The sequence below is a fragment of the Electrophorus electricus genome, chromosome 17 (genome assembly GCF_041902795.1).
Source record: "Electrophorus electricus isolate QZ-2024a chromosome 17, ASM4190279v1, whole genome shotgun sequence".
Classification (NCBI taxonomy): domain Eukaryota; kingdom Metazoa; phylum Chordata; class Actinopteri; order Gymnotiformes; family Gymnotidae; genus Electrophorus; species Electrophorus electricus.
This window is the reverse complement of record NC_137513.1, coordinates 20,344,387-20,360,506: the sequence shown is the minus strand read 5'-3', so window position 1 is coordinate 20,360,506 and position 16,120 is coordinate 20,344,387. Positions and strand designations below refer to the sequence as shown.

Sequence of the window (16,120 nt, the reverse complement as noted above, 5' to 3'; positions counted from 1 at the left end):
ACATTTTAGGTAACGATCTGAAAAGAAAACCGTGTGTTTTTGTAGAATATGACTCTGCTAAATAAAAGAACTTTGGCATAGCAAAAATTATTTTCTCAGCTATTTTTATTTTATGCCCACAGGAAATATTGAAGATTGCATTGTGAAATTTTGGTTGCAGAAGCACACATGAGAAATGAGAAATATGTAAAAAATGATAAACAACGATTTAGAGTTTATTTGGATACTTTCCTTATGAGTTGTACATTTTCCTTGTGGCAAAAAAAATAAAATAAAAAAATTTAAAACCCTCTAAAGACAGTCATTCTTTCAAGCTTAATAAGACATTTTCCTAATTGATCACTTGGTTGTTTGACAACACATATCAACACCAGTTACCAGCTCAAGCTTTAGTCTGCTAAAGTTGCCTATGAGACCATTTGAAGGAGTCAGATAACCAGAATAATACATCTGTTAAACTGTTTTTATCAAGGCTGCCCCAGTCCCTTTCAAAGATGTGAATAGCCATCTGCTCTGGAACCATGGGGAGTATGAACACTGCAAAAAAACATATGAAACCAATGAAAGGGCTACAACATACTTAACATTATTTTAAAGACACTTGCCCAAGGTTTAAAGATTAAAGAACCATATTATTAAAATAAACGTTCACTGATCTGACATAATTAGGTGTTCAGAGGTCCAATTCTAATGCCTCATACCCAGCCTGCATGGAACCTGTGTCGTAGGCAGCAGGGTGCATGATCTGAACATCTTTTCTGGGGCAATCCAAGAAACATCAAAACAGGTAACACAGGCAAAGAAGCAGAAAAGAACCCCATAATCAGGTTCAAAACTGGATGCAGTAGAATACAAGAATAAAATGAGACTATGCTCAGAAATGCATAGAAGGATCACAGATGCAACTGCAAGACTTTGCAAAGACTAGGCTGCAGATGGATGAGTATTTGAACAAGTCCCAATAAGTCCATCACCGTGGCAGGTGTAGCTGCTGATCAGTAGGTGGAGCCATGACAAAGATGGGGGATCAATATGTAAACCTATAGTGGAAACTCAGAGCAAACAGAGCAACACCTCTCTCTCTCTCTGTCTCTCTCTCACACACACACACACAGACACACACATCTTTAAGCTCGGTTAGGTTTTTAGTTAAAAGCTGCATTGATTTTCATGAGGACCAGCAAACCTTCTCTTAACTAGCACAGCCTTAGTATTTTTTTAATTGATTAAACTGGAGTACACACAAACATATTAAACAGGCAGGGATAATTTACCGCAAGGGAAAATAGAGATTATAAACTGAGCACTGGACAGTAATACATTGACTGATCTCTTCCCAGTTCACTTCTTAATTACTGATATTTTGATAAGCCACTTCACAGGCAAAGGGAAAGTCACCTGCCACACCCAGATATCCACAAGGAGAGGATGTAGGGAATAGTCATAGCATAGAATGTTCATTCACTATCACCTAGGAGATGACCTAGCTTGTGTTTGTGTGTGTGTGTGCAAGCAGGGTTAGACAATGCCTTGCCTGTACTGATCTGCTCTTGTTGCCAAGAAACCTTTTTTTCTGAATGGCATGCCTGAATCATTGTAAACACCTTCATACTGTTGTATAATTACTGTTTCAAATATATAAAACGCTATTGCCGAAGTAGTATGACACTAGAGACAATTCATAAACTGTATTTTCCAAAAGACTGTGATTCCCAGTCACTTTCTTCTTGAATTCAAGGCATAACTGAATGCAAAACCACACAGCTTTTGTTGGTCTCCTAGGCAACAGAATGAATATGCAGTTAACATAATGCAAAACTATCATGACAATTGCACTAACGGAGAGTCAACACAAACTTAGATGAGCAGCCTACCTCACGATACGTTTTGAAAACAGACAACAGCAGCCTGTGCAAACCTGGCAGACACATTTCTGCAACCCACATATGGCGTACCTTTCTTCAAAGTGTGCATTTGTGTATACTGATTCTGACTTGTACATTGACCCATTGATCCTGTACCTACTAACTTTTTAAATACTTTTTCAGCTCATTATCAGCTGAAGTTTTAAATATCATCGGTCTCTACAACATTAAATATATCCACACATTTTCATTTTTTGGTAAAATACCTTAGATGTATCCCTTTAGATAAATATTTTCACAACATAAGAAATAGTAATAAAATATCTGTCCGGTTATCTGGCTTATCCTAACAACAAAAGTACACTTTCCAAGGTTTGATTATTACAGTGAAAATCCAGGTGTTGAATAAGACAAGCCATTATAGTAAGTAAACTTCTTTTATGTCTGTTAGTGAAATGTTTCCCTTTAGTGAGAGGGTATGCAGGAAACTGTGTGCCATCATTTAGTGTCCAGACACCAACACAAAGACATAAAAGTGTTACACGTTTACCTCAGCTATTGAAAGCGGCTCTTCCTACTCTAACAAAAACTAAAGTATTAGGAAGATCATGGGGGTGGAGGGGATGTCTCCAAGGAAAGTGTTCCTCCAGATAAAGCTTCAGTTTACCTTCACTTGGCTCTTTCTGAAGCTCTAAACAAGCTGATTGTCTTAACAACTTTGTGTCTGATGTGGCCAGTAGAATAGTGCTTGTGCAAGGCTTCTCCTCCCCCATGTAAAGCTTAACCCCAATAAAACCCAGGTGTGATCCTTGGCCTTTTGAACTGGAAAGGGACTTCTTGTCTTCTGGCTGTGTTTCTCAATGTACATGTCAATTTTATCCATGGACCTATAATATTAACATATAGTACACTAAATAGTAGTTTAGTGTACTATATGTTAATTACTGACTGTAATCAATTTTTGTGTGCATGTGAACAGGAGTCTAGGGGTTGTAAGCCTGGCTATAGCATTTTAATTTGACACAATTTCATGGTGAAATTGAGTGACAGTGTCTGATACATTGCTCACAGCACATACAAAGGAATGATGAGATCATTAAATCACCTTCATGCAATCATACCCTCCTCCCCCAGGTCATCTGATAATCTGATAACCTGATTATACGCTGTTCCAAACTCTTTTTCCTCATTTATTTTATACCTCATATTCCAATTGGACATGTAAGCCGTAAGCAAAAAGACACCTACAAACCCATGCTTTTAAACACCTACAAAAGCATGCTTTTAATTCAGCATATATTCCACCAAATCTAGAATAAAACCAGAGAAGATATGTCTGTTAGAATGCCTGTATCTGACTCACCTGCACACAATAAATATATGCGCAATATTTAAAGATATGTTTATAAAGGACCAACAAAACATTAAACAATTTCGAACAGAGAAGAGTGAAAACAAGACAACAAAAACTCAAAAACGTCTTACAGTAATTCAATCATTTGCTGCCCTCTACTGGTTTTAACGTGAAATTTGTTTGTGTTTTTGAGCTGAGTGTAACGTATTAGAAGTGTCCATAGTGATTTTTAAAAAAGGTTTCACGCCCTAGCAGTTAAGCGTGCCTTTGTGCATGGTTGGAGGGTTGCTAGGGCTTTTCTTCATATTCCTAAAAGTCTTATTCTCTGGTTAAGGTCTCCAAACCCAAACTTCCTAGCAACCTCTTTTTATTGTACTCCACCCACAAGCTGTGCCACCTTAAAATAAATACCTCAAACACAGCAACGTAAGCTCCCTAACGCCTAGCTCATACATGACTGACAGACAAGGGTAGGTAAACTTTGCTTTTGAATATACCTTATGTGTGACTAGTGTTTTGCCATTTGGCTTTTAAAGTGCACTTGTGGCCAGCTTTGTTCAAAACCTGAACCTGAGCCTATCATTCTATAACTTTTCTCTGAAAGAGTAATTTTTAATTTTTGTTGCACCTGTCAGTTTTTATATTATTTAGATTTACAGAGTGTCTTTTGACTAGGAAGTTGTATATTGAATAAATATCATTACTACTATATGAAATTGATATCACTTGATAATTTTAGTATTATACAGTGATTATAGTGTAAACATCATCAGTACTTAGTCATAGAGTTCAGAATTACATTATATATTATTTGTTTTTAGCTTGTTCCCATGACTTTAATAGTGAGCATTCACTAAGCATTACTGAACTATAGTTTTTAGAAAAATGTTCTGAGCTCATATGTAATTATGTGCCGTTTACTAACACCAGCTCTACTACTAACACCATGTCTATGTTTCAGTCAAAGGATTACAATTTCTTATACTACCTCACATTTGCAATTTAAATTCAGCACAGCATAAATGCAGCAATGGGTTCTGCAGATATATTGAATTCAGGAACATCATTCTACTTCAACACCAAACTTCTCTTCTCTGCTCATCAAAATTTTATCTTATCTCGTGGGCATAAACCCATACTACCAAATAAATCTTCAAGCTACACCGACTTCTGGAAAATCAAACCACCTGACTTCAGTCCAAAACTGTACCGGTCCCTAAACTTACCACGGATTAAAAAAAAAAACTTGAACCTGGCTAAACTCACAGATGACTGGGCAGAAATGTCTCAAAGGACTGATAAAATGTATCAAATCATATCATCGAAACCAGAACAGAAGAGGACTGAACCACCATTAATGGCATCATACAGATCCCCTGGTTCATTAGAATTAAAGCTACTGTTTGTGAAGTCAGGAAAACATCCCAGCATTCCTTATAAAGATCCAAAGCCTCACAATTTCAGACCTGTAAGTTTACAGTGAAGTTGTTTTTCTTTTTTAAACACTAGATGGCACTTTTCTTTATGAGAATTGACCCTTCACTTATTTGCACTGAACTCTAGGTTGATGAAAAACTGCCAGATATGGTGTTCTCCATAGAAAAAGATCCTGGAAATGTGAACTTCAAGACTCAGTTATTAGGAGCAAGTAAGCTTTATATCCTTTTAGCCTATGTTAGCAGAGTCAACATATGATGATTAAAGGCCACCAATACATTGAGGATAATAGTATTGTGCTTTATTTATTCTAAAATAGACACGTATAAAGGTAAAATCTAAACTGAAAGGTTTGTACCACTTTTGGTCCATATATGGGTTGGAAATAGCCCCCAGGTAATTGTGCTTCACAGCTATTTTATAAAGATGTTTAAACAGTTACAGGCATCCAGTCTGAGCCAAACCTTTTCCAGAGAGAGACACTGAGGAAACTGAATACCTTTAAACCAGCAGAACCCAAATGGGATGCTAGCCTCATGCTGCCGAGGTCTCCTTGGCCACCCAAGTCAGCTTCTTATACAGTGAGTGTGGTTTGAATCCACTGGCCATAGTACAATTATTAGTGGTTATATGTTGCTTATATAGCTTATATATAAGCTTCTTTACTAGTTTTCTGACCATGAGGCCTAACTTCTCTAATCATTTAAGAAGTATGATTTGGCTAAAATGCTCTAATAATATATTTTTCCAGAGGCATCAGCGTAGAAGAGGAGTGTACAGTGCTTTGATGGACCGTGTAGAGGAGAAGCTCTCCAGCACATGCATAAAAGAACAATAGTTTCGAATCATGAGGGAAAACTGGGTTAAAGCAAAGAAAACAGTTTTAACATTTACTTTTATTCTGTTGCCTACATTGTATTCACTGGTCCTGAAGGCTTTATCAGAAAAATAAAACTTTTCCAAGATGGGGAATGTGAATCTGATTGGGCTATTATTGGAATGGGGTGGGCAAGTGTTATAAAGTACAAAGCGCTTGTGGACATTTACGTAATTTACGTTTTATAAATAAAAAAATTACCTACACCTGGTGAAAGCGGGCTACGTCTTTTGTCAATTGTCCCTGAACGTGACTATGATATTTTAATTATCTCTATTTTCTAAGATACCACACCAAGTAAAGTAGGACATAAAAACAATATTTGATTGAAGAATATACAAAAAAAATGTAACTATGTAAGCACAACATCTGTAAGAGTTTTAAAAAATGTTAACGCATAATTTATAACTAGGTGAATGAAAGAATGAATGCATGTATGAAAGTTCACATCTTTAGACTTTCTCTAGATTGTTGCAAGTCACCGGACCCCCACGGTGAGTCACGGCTCTTCAGGCGTGGTTCTCAGTCACCAATCATTGTTGCGTCACAAATCCCAAGGCGTGGTCCTCAGTGACCAATCATTTTAAAGGTAAATAAACGCTTGACTTGCGTAACAGTGGGCTTGGTTCAGTCAGCAGTGTGATGTGGAAGTTGGTCGTTGGAATGAAGTCAAAGTTCTGAGCAACGGTTCATTAGCTAACCTAGCTAACGAATCTGCGTGTGGTGAGTGAAATGTTGAGCTTTCTGTCGGTCGCATTTCGTTTAACAGACTATTAGGTTTAAAAGGATTTTAGTGGAAAGTGAAAGGAAGACAACAGTTTCGTTTGGCTGTGCTCGCTCTGTAGTTTACGCTTGTTGGCAGTCCTATGTTAGGTGACCAAGGTGTGAAAAGGTAGAACTGAGGAAATTCAACTAGCTTAGCTTAGTTTAGCTTAGCTAAATCAGTGTAGCCTTACTTCACAGGTTGTTGGCTAATAGCTTTAACATTTTGCTAGCCAGCTAATCTGCTGCTAGATAAAAAAAAATACTATCGTGTTGCAACAGTCCAAAACTGTTGTGTTGTGCTTTCTGTTTAACACCTGTTGTTCCATAGAGCGATAGATGGCGTAAGGTAACGTTAGCTACCTATTTCTACAGGTTAACATGTTCTCTTAATGTGTTAATTATGTTGACAGCTTAAAATTCATTTAAAAAAAATTTTCTCTTTCTTAAGAGTAATTCGGAGTCCACATCAAAAGTACAACGATGGATCTTTATTTTCGACACTTTTTATTCTGATAATTTACCACGTTAAAAGAAAATGGGAAACGGATTATCAGATCAATCCAGTTTATTTTCCAATCTTCCGTTCTGCAAATGTCTCCACATCGCGATTTTGGGTCTGGACTCTGCAGGGAAAACCACAGTACTGTATAGACTACAGCTCAACGAATTTGTGAACACAGTTCCCACTAAAGGATTCAATTCAGAGAGAGTAGAGCTCTTACTTGGGAGCTCTGGGAAGGTGGTGTTTCACTTCTGGGATGTTGGCGGTCAGGAGAGACTGCGTCCACTCTGGAAGTCGTACACTCGCTGCACGGACGGTATTGTGTTTGTGGTCGACTCTGTGGATGTGGAGAGGTTGGAGGAGGCGAAAACAGAACTTCACAAAACGATACGATCCTCAGAGAACCAAGGTGTGCCTGTGCTTATTTTAGCTAACAAGCAGGACTTGAGAAACTCCCTCTCCCTGTCAGAAATGATGAGTATGCTGGCACTTGGTGAGCTAGGACCAACAACTCCATGGCATCTGCAACCAACCTGTGCTATAATCGGTGATGGTCTAACAGAAGGGCTTGAAAAGCTCTATGACATGATCCTCAAACGGAGAAAGATGCTAAGACAGCAGAAAAAGAAATGAATGAAATTGTGGTGTTATGAAGTAGTCATCACCACCCCCTTCTTGTCATTTGACTGAGTTTTATCAGTTTGACAGGCTATTTTGTCATCTTTAAGCCTATGGCTTTAATCAGCTTTGTCCGTAGGAGGAGACCATACATTTATGAAGGAATACTGGAAAGAAACAGTCTAAAAATGGCTCTGAAGATTGCAAATTGAGTGCTTCTTTACTTGATATGTTAAGGTGTGAAAGGTGCATGCCAACATGCACATATATATCCTTAAAAAAAGATCAGTCTTAAACCTGCTGGATGAAATGTAATGTGAAGGTTGTGAAAGTGCAGATTATTACAGATCAGCTACTGTTTAACCCCAAAACAATGGGGGTTCCAGTGTGCTTGTTTACTTGATTTTTGCCCTGTAACATGTTTACCACACAGTGCAACCTATTTCATTTCACATTTAGTTTGAAAGATTTTTGACTTTTCATGGCAAAAATGCTTCTACATTTTTCCCCATTCACCCTGCTTTTCTGTCTGCCTTTTTATGATCTCATTTTCAGCCTTTTTGTAAATCGTTCTTTACATGCACTTTAGATGTCATTATCTATACTAAAATGTTGTTGGGTTTCATTTTAATGTAAAAGTGTTGGGTTTTTTTTGTTTTTTTTTTCCATTTAAGCTTGAGTTTGTAATATGCTCTAAGAGAAAAAAAAGTCTGTCAATTTAAAATTTAATATATATTCTAAGACTTGCACACTGGTTTATGTTGTAACAGGTATAAGCCTAATTACTTCTGTAAAACCTGTTTTCAACTTTGGCTCCATGTTCAAAATACAATAACAGTGTTTTACCATATTGTTCATATTGACCTATGCTCTGTAGGGTGTATTAATCCAGTAATTAATACAGTAGGGTGTGTTGTAGAATGTTGACTTCTTCTTTTGTTTTGTCTGAGTACATCTGCTAACATGTAAATAGAAATCTCATTCTGTGGTGTTTTTTTTCTGGAGGGCGGAAAAAAAGTGCTGAGTGTAGTGAGAGGTGTTTGTGGAGCACGTCTCCCTTTATTCCAGCTGTAGCTCGTAAATCCACAGTGTCAAGGTCTCCTCCTTCTGTTCCACTGACCTGACTTGAGCACGTTTCGGGATGGCCAAATGCAAGAAAGATGGTGTCTACATAATGACACTTGTGAATAGCTTGCAAGGTAGTGGTTAGAGGTGTATTATGCATAAGGTGAGTGGGCTTGACCCTGTGTGAGGCTTAATGATTTGACACAGTATATTTGACACCTCGTCCTGTGCATAATTCCATTTACATGTTTATGTATTTGAAAGTATGGGATCTAGAATTTGAATTGTAATGTGAATTTGGCATGCTTTTCTTTAATTGAATATATCTGCAGTATAAACAAATGCATGTAGACAGTGCTCTTTCGAAGCACTGACAGGTAAATGGACTACAGAGCTGCATTCCTTTATGCTAGGGCCGAGGGACTTTTCCTTGCCATTGTGTAGATTTTCATCTGAATAGAGAGCACTGTGCTCACATTGTGCCCTCACTTCATTGTGCATGCTTTTTTTTTTTTTTTGGCACATTCATGTTCCTTTGTGTGGGGCAGAAGTACATTTCCATGTGAATCCGTGCTCTGGCAGCCTGTGAAACTTGAGCTATGAGAACTGCCCTGTGCAATAGTAGAGGATGAAGCTTCCGTGTTTCTGTGCTGCATTCAAGCTGCTTGGAATTTAATTTGTGTTTGTTAGTTTTAATGTCATAAGACCTCAGTATCATCTTGAGCATTACCATGTGGGTGGTATAAAATTTACATTTTCTCACAGTGCTTAATTAGGTCCCCTCTCTTCTCAAAAGACAGGCTACAGAGCAGACCTCATACACAGCTGGGAATCAGTTTTTGTTAAAGGGAGAGTTTTCAAACCCATACATTACCTTCTCCCATGGTGTCTTGTCATTTTAGATATGATTTCCTCCTCAGATTCATGCTTTGCTTCTAACACAGTAATACCTGAACAAGATGCTGTGTTGCAGCGCACGAGAAACATTGATTGGACAGTTTGACGTTCAATGGTAACTGGTCCCATAAATCTTTGTTAAATATCACACAAACCACACAGAATAGGACAAACCTCATAAGAGACAGACAGGTAGTATAAAAATTCTTAGTCCTATTGTGTGCATGAAATGTTGCCACGGTATGTGCACAGGGCTTCCTTTTTAACCACCCCACCAGGTTGAGTAGAGCTATAGAGCAGTGTTTAAATGAATAATCCAGACCAGTCAGCCTAGTCTCTAGGGCTTGAGGTGAACTTCTATTCAAGTTTAAAACACCTTGATACGTGTCATTTCATGTTCCCATCAACATGGCACACAATAAAAAAGCCTGAAAAGCTGTAAAATTATCATCAGTTACATCCAAAATAGTTGACTAGTCATGTTTATATATTTATAGATTTTTATATATATATATATATATCTCACCACCTGGATTTAACTAAACAAATAGGTTTTGGCTGACAAGTTATTTAACTGATGCAGTGAGTAGCTTCTCATTTGTTAAACAACCTTGTCAAAAGACGCATCCTGTGGTCATGGAAAAGATGTTCATCTTTTTCAGAAGGGTTAAATTATTGACATGCATCAAGCAGAGAAAACATCTAAGGCGATTGCTGAAACTACTAAAATCAGGTTAACTGTTCAACGCGTTATTAAAAAGTGGGAAACATCTTCGAGGAAGGAATGTGGTCAGAAAAAAATCTTGAATGATTGTGATCGGCGATCACAAACGTGTGGTGAAATCAAATCGTAGAGAAACGAGTAGAACTCAGGGATATGTTTAATAGTGAACGTAAGCATTTCCAAATGCACAATCCAAAAGGAACTCAAGTGATTGGGACTAAACAGTTGTGTAGCCTTAAGAAAACCACTTATCAGCGAGGCTAACCAGCAAAAATGGCTTCAATTTGCTAGGGAGCATAAAGATTGGACTCTGGAGCAATAGTAGATGGTAATGTGGTCTGAAGAGTTCAGATTTACCCTGTCCCAGAGTAATGGGAGCATCAGGGTAAGAAGAGAGGCAGCTGAAGTGATGTACCATCATGCCTAGTGCCTACCGTACAAGCCTGTGGGGGTAGTGCTATGATCTGGGGTTGCTGCAGTTGGTCAGGTTCAGCAACGTTATGTGCCCAAAGAATGAGGTCAGCTGACTACCTGAATACACTGAACGACCAGGTTATTCCATCAATGGATTTTTTTTCTTTCCTGATGGCACGAGCATATTCCAAGATCACATTGCCAGGATTCATCAGGCTCAAATTGTGAAAGAGTGGTTCAGGGAGCATGAGACATCATTTTCACACATGGAACCCCATTGAGAATCTTTGGGATGTGCTGGAGAAGACTTTGTGCAGTGGTCCAAATCTCCCATCATCAATACAAGCTCTTGGGGGGAAAAATTAATGCAACTCTGGACAGAAATAAATGTGACATTGCAAAAGCTTGTGGAAACGATGCCACAGGATGCTGTAATCAAAATATATATATATATATATATATATATATATATATATATATATATATATATATATATATATATTACACTGTGCACAATTATTAGGCAAGAGCATTTTGACCATATCATTTTATGCATATTTTTCAACCTCAAGCTGTATAAACTTGAATGCTTATTGGATTTAAGCATATCAGGTGATGTGTATTTGTGTAAGGAGGGAGGGTGTGGCCTATGCAGATCAACACTCTTTATCAAGGTGTGTATAATTATTAGGCAGCTTCTTTTCGTCAGGCAAAATGGGCCAAAAAAGACGTTCTGAAAAGTAAAACAAATGTAAAAAGTCTTTTGGAGGGGCTTTTTATTGGGTTGTGATCATAGAAGCATCAAATGTTTTTTTGCAAACCAGGTCGCAAGAAACATGTTGAGAAAAAGAAGCAAATTAACTGCCAAAATCAACTCCCAAACCTGCCAGTTTTTGGAAGACACTTTCCTTAAGCAGTAGCACAGGAAAAGGCTGCACCTTTCAAGAAGACCATGATTTTTATGCAGGGCAATGCTCCATTACATGCATCAAAGGACTCCACTGTGTGGCTAGCCAGTAAGGCCTTAAAGGTGAAAGAATAATGACATGGGCCCCCTTCCTCACCTGATCTAAACCCTGTTGAAAACTTATGTACCCTTCTTAAACGGGAGTTTTGCCATGAAGGAAAACAGTACAGCTCTCTGAACAGTCTCTAGGACACTGTGGATGCTGCTGCACAAAAAGTTGATCATCAACATATTAAGAAACTGACAGACTCCATGAATGGATGGCTTATGACTGTTATTGAAAGGTAGGGTGGATAAGGTTGGTTACGGATTTTTTACATTTATTTTTATTTAAATGTCAGCAATGTTTATATGTAAAAAAAAAAACAAAAAAAACCTTGCCTAATGTGCACACAGTGTGTGTGACAGTGTGTGTGTGTGTATGTATGTATGTATGTATGTATGTGTGTGTATATATATATATAAATTTCTCACTAGGTGTTTGAGAGTTCTGCGTAGTATCTTAGCTGTTCCCAGGACTGCACTCTTCTGGACCGAGAACTCAGATGTTGTTCCTTGTATCTGTTGGAGCCGTTCTCCCAGTTTGATGGGTCACAGCCCCTAGTGCTCCAATTAGCACAGGAACCACAGTTGCCTTCACCCCCCACATCTTTTCCATCTCTTCCTTCAGCCCTTGGTATTTCGCAAGCTTCTCATGTTCCTTTTCCTGATGTTGCTATCACTCGGGATTGCCACATCTATCACTTTGGCCCTCTTCTGTTGTTTATCTACCCCTAGTATGTCTGGTTGGTTATCCATTACCATCTTGTCTGTCTGTATCTGGATGTCCCACAGGTTCTTAGCACCTTTTTCTCCACCTTTGGGGTTATATCCCACTTAGACCTTGGAATTTCCAGCCTGTTCTCAGCACAGATGTTTCTCTACACTATGCCAGCCAATTGGTTTTGGCGTTTTATGTACATCATGCCTGCTAGTATCTTGCATCCCACTTTTATGTGCTGGATTGTGTCAGGAGCATCTTTGCACAGCGTACATCTGGCATCTTGCCTGGTGTGGTATATCCCAGCCTCTACTGATCTCATGTTTAGCACTTGTTCCTGTGTGGCCATGATTAGTGCCTCTGTGCTGTCTTTCAGTCCAGCCTTTTCTAGCCATTTTAGGGTTTCTCCATATCAGCCACTTCCACTATCCGTTGGTGGTACATACTGTGCAGGGGTCGAACCTCCCATGATGGTCCCTATTCCTCCTCATTTCCATTCTACTCGGGTTTCTGCTGTCTGAGGTACTCACTAAGCACTTTGTCACTTGGGGGCCATTATCTTGGTATATTCCTGGTTCTTGGTTGTTTCATCCTTGATAGTGGCTCTGACGCTCACTAGTCCTTTGGCCCCCTCCTTCCACTTAGTGTACAGTCTCAAAGTAAGGGATTTGGGAGGAAACCCTCCATGCATTGTGAGTAGTTTCCTTGTCTTATTGTCAGTGGCTTCTGTCTCCACCTTAGGCCAGCTAATTATGCCTGCAGGGTACCTGATGACTGGCAGGGCACAGGTGTTGATAGCTCGGATCTTTTTTTCACATTCAGCTGACTTCGCAGGACTTACCTCACTCGTTGTAGGTATTTGGCTGTAGCTGCTTTCCTTGTGGCCTCTTTATGATTCCCATTTGCCTTTGGGATTCCAAGGTACCTGTAGCTGCCCTCAACATCTGTTATATTACCTTCTGATGGTGTGATCCCCTCTATTCTAACTACCATCCCTCTCCTTGTAACTTTACGACCACCCTTATCCAGTCCGAGTGACATTCTGATGTTGTTGCTGTATATCCTGGTGAGATGGATTAGTGAGTCCATGTCTTGTTCACTTCTGGCATACAGCTTGATGTCACCCATGTACACGTGGTGGCTGATTGTTGCTCCATTCCATAGCCAGTATCCATAGCCACTCTCAGCAATGATCTCACTGAGGGGTTCAGGCCTATGCAGAACAGCAGCGGGGACAGGACGTCTCCTTGGTAAATCCCACACTTGAAGGTGACTTGTGTTATTGGCTTGAAGTTGGCCTCTAGGGCTGTCTTCCACAGCTCCATTGAGTTCTTGATGAAGGCTCTTAGAGTCCTGTTGATGTTATACAGCCTCAAGCATTCCACGATCCATGTGTGGGGAAATGACTCATAGGCTTTCTTGTAATCAATCCAGGCAGTGCATATGTTGGCCTGTCTGGTCTTCAGCCAGTAGGCATGGACCATGTCAGGGCCTGGAGCTGTCCAGTTCTTCATGCTTGAGACCCTTTTTTGGATGTCAGCTAGCATGATGGTGACTGGATCCTGTTCAGGGAGATTGCTATGGTTAGCGCTCAGGTTCTCTATCCACTGGGCATTGTTGTTGTGTGATGCCTCCTTCTCCCTTATGACTTTCCAGTATTGTTCAGTCTCTGGCTTTGGTGGATCTGTTCCTATGCTGATGCCCTCCCACTGAGAGTACACTTTAGACAGCCCATGGGAGAACATCCTGTTTATTCTCCTGGCCTCTACTCCTCGAGTCTGTCTCTTCAGTCGGGCAACCAGAGCTGATAATCTTTGCTTGGCAATCTCCAAGGCCTTGGGTAAGGACATCTTGTTGTACTTCTCAGGTGCCTTATGGTGCCATTCTGCATTTCTGATAGCTGTCTGACCACTCTCCGAGTGGCCTTTTTCTTGGCCTCCAACCTCCTCCATTGAGGATACTGCTCCTTGATGATGGTGTTCATCTTGTAACCAAGCATCTCAAGTATCACTGTTGCTGTGGCGTATATCAGCCTGTTGGTTTCAGTGATGGTCATAGTAAAGATTGTCTGTGGGCTGCAATCACATCTTCCAGCAGCCTTTCAGGTACTTTACTTGGCCTGGTTGTCTGTCCAGCTGAGCCATGATTTTAATCTCAGGTGAGCAGCTCTAGTATTGAGCTTGGTGCATGGACCCATTGGATTTTAGTTCCCAAGTTCGGGGTGTGGATATATGGATATATAAGATATGAGAGAGGGAGAGAGAATGTCACCAAATATAAATAAAAAGGAGTTGTATGCTCATAAAGAAAAAATATGTATGGAAATTGCAATGCAATCTTTCTCTCCTGCTCCCTTTCTCTCGCACAAACACATTCTCTCACGTACCTTTTTTAATTGTATAAAATAAACACTTTTATGGTGAGGCAGGTGTTTCCTCCCTGAGGAAGTCTGAGATGTCTCACTCTTCCGTACATCATCAGCCACTCGTGTGGCAGTCATGGGCAGAAAGCTTGCCTGACTGGGTGTAAGTAATCCGGATATGCTGGTTTTTGTAGAAAACATGTTTTAACTTGAATTAGAAGATTTTTTAAATAATCACTTGTAGAGGCAAACCTCTCTGCTGAAATGGAACTTTAGTTGCTGGTATTTAGTTTTTGTTTCTCTAACTTAAGTATTAAATCAGCTGTACATATATACAAACATATCTACCATATGTGTCTACCATACACATTAGTATAATAATAATAAACCAGCATAATGTTTGGCCTATGGATTTGCAGTATTTACTACCACCTTCATATACGTGCAGCTAGTCTACTCTTTGTATTAGTGTTCATAAGGCTAATAACAGTGTTGCATATATCAACACTTTGGTGTGTTTCAGATCAAAAGAACATGAAAGATCCCAGATGTTTCTCTGTGGTACTGGTAATGTACAGTTCTGTGATCAGCCTTGTCTCCCTCAGCTGTTTCCTGATCAAAAGTCCCTTTGGGGAATATGACACCAAAAGCCAGATTTCAAGACACCGACTAAGCCAAACCTTAATTACTCTTCACTGTCTGTGGGGATTTGTGAAAACTCTCGTTGGTCTGGACTTGCATGTGTGGATTCCACCTGGGGCTGAGTGTCAGCAGCTAGCAGGAAGCTGAAAAGCATCTCTGTACTCACAGCAGTGATGGTGGTTGTTTTTACATATGCTGATCATGCATTAAAAAGTTATGCCTATTTTAATTAGTACACTTCACAGCCCAAGAGCACCTGTAGAGGGCTGTCATACTGAGCATCTCTGCGGCAGTGTTGACTGGCGGAGGTAATGCGTACGGCTCAGTTGTCACACCTGTCTGTGTGTCTCTGCTTGACTGTTGTCGACTTCTACCATGAGAGAGCTCAACCGGTTAAAACCAGTAAGAAAATCTCATCCATAAGTTATGCCTACAGGTTTGTAGGCCATAGCTGTAAACACCCCAGCCTCTAGATGCAATTAGCCATGCACACACAAGCTGTTTCTGCTGCACCTGCCCAGATCTGTCCGACATCTGCTTTGAGCAGCACTGGCTCAGTGGTCAGTGTTTACTTACCTGTACAGAGACGGGACGCAGCTGAGCGATGCTGTCCAGCATTATTGAATCATATAGTGCAACACCTTCCTTTTGAGTAGCTACTTCTACCAGTAGCTGCATATATCATCATATCAAATCATATCAGTATCATGGTCAGAATGTGTTCTGTGAGAAGGAGGTAGCTATTCTGTTCTTGTTTCCTAATGCAGTTTTTTTAACTATGTTCTTTCAGACACTCTTTGTCTCTTTATTCTGCTCATTTCTTCACAGTGATGAATGTCATTTTACAGAAGTGGTTCTACATTGTCAGTGT

At 39.7% G+C, this 16,120-nt stretch overlaps 2 protein-coding genes across 3 annotated transcripts; both read left to right on the top strand.

Annotated features, from left to right (window-relative positions):
• Positions 1–3,513: 3,513 nt before the first annotated feature.
• On the top strand, positions 3,514–5,769 carry c17h7orf78 (chromosome 17 C7orf78 homolog). Of its 2 annotated transcripts, none has more exons than XM_081700343.1 (5): positions 3,514–3,689; positions 4,232–4,687; positions 4,783–4,867; positions 5,095–5,237; positions 5,408–5,769. In XM_081700343.1, the coding sequence occupies exons 2-5, from the start codon at positions 4,250–4,252 to the stop codon at positions 5,492–5,494; spliced, it is 753 nt and encodes a 250-aa protein (XP_081556469.1). In that variant the 5' UTR covers positions 3,514–3,689; positions 4,232–4,249; the 3' UTR covers positions 5,495–5,769. The 2 variants fall into 2 exon arrangements, with proteins under 2 accessions (XP_081556469.1, XP_081556468.1); XM_081700342.1 differs by having other exon boundaries at positions 3,515–3,689; positions 4,181–4,687.
• A 356-nt stretch (positions 5,770–6,125) lies between these two features.
• Positions 6,126–8,399, top strand: arl4aa (ADP-ribosylation factor-like 4aa). The gene is made up of 2 exons (XM_027025637.3): positions 6,126–6,256; positions 6,747–8,399. Exon 2 carries the CDS (start codon positions 6,834–6,836, stop codon positions 7,431–7,433), a length of 600 nt encoding a protein of 199 aa, XP_026881438.3. The 5' UTR covers positions 6,126–6,256; positions 6,747–6,833; the 3' UTR covers positions 7,434–8,399.
• The last annotated feature ends 7,721 nt before the right edge of the window (positions 8,400–16,120 follow it).